At 37.4% G+C, this 5,713-nt stretch overlaps 1 protein-coding gene across 1 annotated transcript in view; it reads right to left on the reverse strand.

The window, feature by feature from the left end:
* LOC101858974 (succinate--CoA ligase [GDP-forming] subunit beta, mitochondrial) overlaps window positions 1–4,156 on the reverse strand; it is a 14,600-nt gene extending 10,444 nt beyond the window's left edge. Inside the window, exons 1-4 of the mRNA XM_005110148.3 lie at window positions 4,070–4,156; window positions 1,786–1,936; window positions 1,256–1,355; window positions 33–123 (exon numbers count right to left, since the gene is read on the reverse strand). Of these exons, the coding sequence (XP_005110205.1) occupies window positions 33–123; window positions 1,256–1,355; window positions 1,786–1,936; window positions 4,070–4,114 (387 nt within the window). The 5' untranslated portion in view covers window positions 4,115–4,156. The remainder of the gene's footprint in view (window positions 1–32; window positions 124–1,255; window positions 1,356–1,785; window positions 1,937–4,069) is intronic.
* Between the last annotated feature and the right edge of the window lie 1,557 nt (window positions 4,157–5,713).

Raw genomic sequence — 5,713 nt, forward strand, 5'->3', positions numbered from 1 at the left:
ATATATATACACTACAAATAGCTCAAACCAACCTTAGTAACAGGAACACCATCCTTTGGAGTTTGCTTAGTGGTCAAGCGGTTCCCAAGCATGTTCTCAACAAGGCCTTGGACATCAGAAGGGCTTTAGTATAAAGAAGTTGATGAATAAAAAAAGTAGAATCAGGTCAGGTCCCTTGTGGGCCACATGTTTTGCTTCAGCTCACAGCACATTTGTAAGGCAGCATGGTGAAATCAGGCGCTCATCAAAATAATCAAAGAGAAGAAACTGAAATTTTTCCACAAGTAAGTTTGTAAATTTTTATAGAATTTTTTTTTTTAGCTGTGGATTTTTGGATTTTACTGGAAAAAACGTTGATTAAAGGCACAAAAAATGTAAATGTTCAGTTTCCACAAACTCTCAGACTAAGGAAATAACTTATCTTTGGCGGCCATTTTCTCACTAATTTTACCTCTGAAACCAGGTGACCCCCACCTAATTCATTCGCAAATATCTCCACTTCTATTCAAGATAAATGGATATTTTTTCAATCCGAAGCAGAACAAATGAACAAGCTTTCAAATGATATCAATACCTCCACATGCCCAAAATTTGACAAGAACCTGATTCCACAACGTCGTGACACATTCGTTTCTACAAGTACGGAACAACATGGCTGGTGATCTCTCAACATTCAAATCAATCCAAGCTTTTACTGAACAAAGCAAACCTCTAAGCAAAACTTTATAAAGTGTTCATCACAATTATTTGATAATTCAATGCCAACGGCTGTATATAGCATCCCACAAAACAGAGATATCTTAGCTGGTAACAAAATTGAAAGAAATCATTCAAAGTGATTTGAGCATGTCCATGCTGAGACCAAACTGCTGAGAAATACCACAAAACCTTGTACGTGTTCTTAGGTGTCATGAAGCCATACTGAAAGGAATATTCTGCTTGAAAAAGAGAACAATTTGAATAGATATTAAGTTTCTATTGAACACTTCATAAAGTACAAATATACATGTACATTGAGCTTCTCTGTTATGTTCAGGAAACCTCTCAACAAGGCAAGGTTTAAAATGTAAAAGAGAAGGATGTGTAAAATATCGCGACCTCAGTACTTTCTTATGGTATCTCCATTTTTTAAACAGTGAACATGTGACATCTTCTTAAGCTCACTCTTTCTTACTGTTTTCACTATTATTAAAAATGGAGATACGACAAAAAAGTACCGGGGTCGTGATATGCTATGACAAAACTTTTGACTTACTTTTTTGTAAGATGGACGCCTCCCTTGAAACCAGTGTCAAAAGTTCCTTTCCCACGGCCACCAGCAAGAATCTGAGCTTTAACAACATATTCTTTCACATCTGAAACAGAATTCAAAATATCAAAATGAATAAAACTTCAAAGAAATGAAAAACATTGTTCCCCAAAAGGAACATTTTCAGACAGACATTGGTTGTGAGGTTCTCTACTCTATTCTCAACCAATAAAGTTGACAAAATATAGAAAACAAGTGATCAATTCTGAAGTTCAAAGTAAATCATATAAGTTTTAAAAGCCCCCACAGTCTTTAATCTATTAGAGAAAACCCGCTAACAGTGTGTAACAAACATACGCATTCATACACCTGCAAACAGCCCTAAAAATCAAAACATGATGCTAGTTACTATTAAAGAGTGCTTTAAAACTTTACAGTTAAAGCAATCCCAGGTAGGATAATTTATGTATATATATAAATCAAACTCTGAAATAGTCTTGACTCTCTTCTCTAAAGCTGTCTTTTTGACCACTTACTGAGCTTGGACGCAATGGAAGGCGCATCCTGCTTGGTGTCTGCAACTTCAAACTGTTGAACTGTGATTCCATTATCGGCCATCAATTTTTTGCTTTGAAACTCTTGTAAATTGAGACATCGCACCTGGTTTATAAGGGGGCCAACAACACCCTGCAAAAAAACAAAACAAAAATGAAAGTCTTTTAAACTGTGCTACTCTTAAAATAAGTACTCAAAGTCAAAACTCACTGTCACATGACTGTTATCATCATGACGACAATTCAATTGCTACTAGATTCTAATATATACAGTGCATACTATTTTATTCAACTGATTCGATCCTGCCCAGCCAGATTTTCCTTCACGAATGAAGGAACAAAAGCTGCCGTTTTAGCACACTCGACCGAATCCAGAAAGTTTTAAGTGTACTTCAAAATCAAAAGTATATCTTTTTCAGTGTTACGAGTCGTAAGCGTCAAAATTTGTGGGGTGAGTTACACGTCTACAAGTCATAAAGCCAAGGTCAGATCTTTTGTCAAGAGTGTGGAATGCAATTTAATAAGATGTTGAATTCGAGAGGCTGATAGCTCTATCAAAGTTCTCTGCTTTAACTTCAGGGATAAGCAAGGTAGGGGTCTCCTAGTGTGCACTTGACAGCTGCTATATTAATCAACCAGACCAGATCCTGCAACTGAATACCACATGTAATGTCGAACATCAAAACAAAACGAAGTAGGCCTACTTTCATCTGGATAACATGTCAGAGAAGCCCAACGGGGGAATAAAATTTAGGACCATGAAAGCGGATCAAATCTGAATTATTTTCTAAATCTAGACACTAATTTTATGTTAAATAGGAGGCCATGTATGGGTATAGATCTAGATCTAGAGGAATTTAAAGCCTATAAGGAGCAATCATCCAGCAGCAGCAATTCAATATTCAATGACATTTTATCATCATTAAAATTTAAGCTATGGCAAAGTCGGACAATAAAAGAAAGTTGGAACATCAACTCAACGTTTTCGTCAAACTCTAAAAGGCGACAGAGACTGTGTCTTTGACCTTGACTTCAAAGTGAAGTTACAACTTCCTAATGCTGTCATAGAAGGTTTTGGGCTGACTAATTCTATTTTTAGCTCTTCGACTTCCGGCTTCGGATAACAAACGTGGGATTTTGAAATCGAGTGGCATTGGCATTTTACTTGTTACTTCCCTTTGGTAAAAAAAAATTGATCCAGTGACGGTGACAACGACTGGCACGCAAGCACTGCACGACGAGCAGGCCAGCCAGCCTCTCACTTCATCTTTTGATACTATTAGGTCTAGGGCCTAAATCTTGATAAAAACTTTTTTTTCTTGGCTTGCTCTAACTTCGCCACACCCACCACCAACGTTGACGACTCCCCGTTGAAGGGCAGGGGAGGCTGGTCTAGATCAAGGCTACGCTAGGTAGGCCTAACCAAGAGTCGAGAGTCACGAGCGACTGGTAAATGAGGGTCCCAGCGTCGACCTTGGGCTTAAAGTCGACTTTGCCCTGGCCTCTATAAAAATTGAGATTGAAATTGTAAAAAAGTGCAATACACTTGCGTGGTCAATATAACGTTTAAAAAACACAAACAAAACTAGATTCTAGATCTAGACTCTGATATATCTAGATTCTAGATCTAATAAACCATTTTCCAACTATCACTCTTGCTTCTTAGGTTAGGTCTTAGGGGACCTCCTTATCTACTTTCCAACTTGATTCTTGATCTAGATCTAGATATAGAGTCTAGATTCTATCAATAGAATTTAGATCTAGAGTCTAGATCTAGATTTAGATCTAGATTCTAGATCTATAACTAACAAAAAAGTCAAAGTCAACAACTTAGTCACTTCAAAATTCAAAGACTTTCGAAAGTGTCAACAAAGTCAAAGAACAGGATCAAGAAGTAAAGAAGCCTAGATTCTAGATCTAGAATCTAGATCATGAAAGTTTGTTTTCACTATCACTTTAATAACTGTTTCTCAAAGCTATTTCATTATTCTTAAAATGACAAGAGGTAAGCTGTTGAGGTGGAGTGTAAGTTGTAGACTAGAAAAGTCATACGTGTGTGTACTCTGCTTGCTGAATAATGCGAACAACACAACGTGAAATTTTGGTGATCTTGAACTTGACATCATCAGCTTTGGCATATCATTTATGTACAAAAGTACACAGATGAAACACTCAAAGTCAAAGCATATTCGATTGAAACTGGCAATAATCAAAGCGCACAGGGGTTCAGTTAGTGTTTATACTTCATCTAATAATACAGGCCTACCTTTGAAAGCTTCAGCTGGTGGACTTTGCGTATCAAGGTCGCCATGTTGTCTCTGAGTGGAGGAATTCCGTACCCCTGAGCTGTCCAACGGGCTTTACATTTGCGTTTATCAGCACTTCCTTACGAGAGAGTGCGAGAGAGATAAGAGAGGATAAGAGAATGTGTGTGCAAGAGAGAGAGAGAGAGAGAGAGAGAGAGAGAGAGAGAGAGAGAGAGAGAGAGAGAGAGAAAGAGAGAGAGAGAGAGAGAGAGAGAGAGAGACGGGGGGGGGGGGGGTTCTTTTCTCATAATATTATTCCTAAAACTAGGGGCTCAAATGGCTGAACTCTTTAAATTGTCGGCAAAATTGTTTGTCTGTCTGTTCGTTTGAGTAAAGAGAAGCACGTCGACACAAAAACGGTCACATAGTGCATATAATAATTAGAGAACATATTATACAGGCTGAAACAGCTGAGTGAATGAAGTGGAGTATGATTGATTGATTGATTGATAGATAGATTATCATAACAAATAGGACCAGCCTCTATGGTTTAGCGGTTAGGCGCTTCGCTGTCGCACACAGGAGACACGAGTTCGATTCCCGAGTTGGGAGTAAATTCTTGGTTTTCGCAGTATATATCTTTCTGCTGAGATACAGTTAGATCTCTCAGCCGCGGTTGGTACTCCACCAAAAAGATCAAAATTGTGTCAATGGGAGAGTATATCTTCTTTTAAAAAGCGACAACAGCGACAACAACTACAACAACCAAACCAAACCAAACAAACTACTGGGGGATCCAGGGGTTAGTGAGCCCAGACTCACAGTGGCTTGTTTAATGTTGGTGGCACTGGGGTATCCTTTTTTTGTAAAGATTTTTTTTGTCAAATTATTTGACATCTTTTAAAAATCGTGTAGTATTGCTGATATTGATGTCCTAAAAGCATTGATGTCAAAATTTTGAGTACTGTATATCCAGAAAATTATTTTTAAAATTGTATTATTATTTTACTTTTGTTGTTGTTGCTTAAACCATCAAATTATTTGTGCGTACATGTGGTACCCCATCTATATTTTGCGCACACATAAACAGAATTTTGTTATTCGACGTGGGATAGAAAATATCATCATCGCGCCATCTAAAGAGTAGAAACCCCTTTTTTCTCCACTTTCGTTCCTTTTTCGTGTTTTTTCGCCTGAAGGCTAAAGCAAGAGCCAGTGTTCTTAAATTGGTGCTTCCATGGCGAAGTCAAGGCACAAACTGATCATTGCGCAATATATATATATATATATATATATATATATATAAATAGGCCTATTGAGCGTGTAGGAAGAACGTCAAACTGTAAATACTTTTGACGTAAAAAAGTTCGACCAAAAGTTTATGCGTTTATTTAACGTCAGCTCAGTAACAGAGGGCTGAACAGTCACAGTGGTGGCCAGATGCGCAGTGGTGAGTCGATTGACTTTGGTCGTGATATTGTGTATTAGTATTATTCATGCTTTTAAGCATATTGTATTAATTTTGTATTTATTTGAGTAAGCCACAACGCCATGCAGAACATCTTTCCAAGAGGATAAGCAAAGTGGAATAATTTATTTTTTTAATCAAAAGAGAATACTCTAATACACTCATTTCACTAATATACGTTTGTCATATATATATA

Source organism: Aplysia californica, unplaced genomic scaffold (genome assembly GCF_000002075.1).
Source record: "Aplysia californica isolate F4 #8 unplaced genomic scaffold, AplCal3.0 scaffold00857, whole genome shotgun sequence".
Classification (NCBI taxonomy): Eukaryota; Metazoa; Mollusca; class Gastropoda; order Aplysiida; family Aplysiidae; genus Aplysia; species Aplysia californica.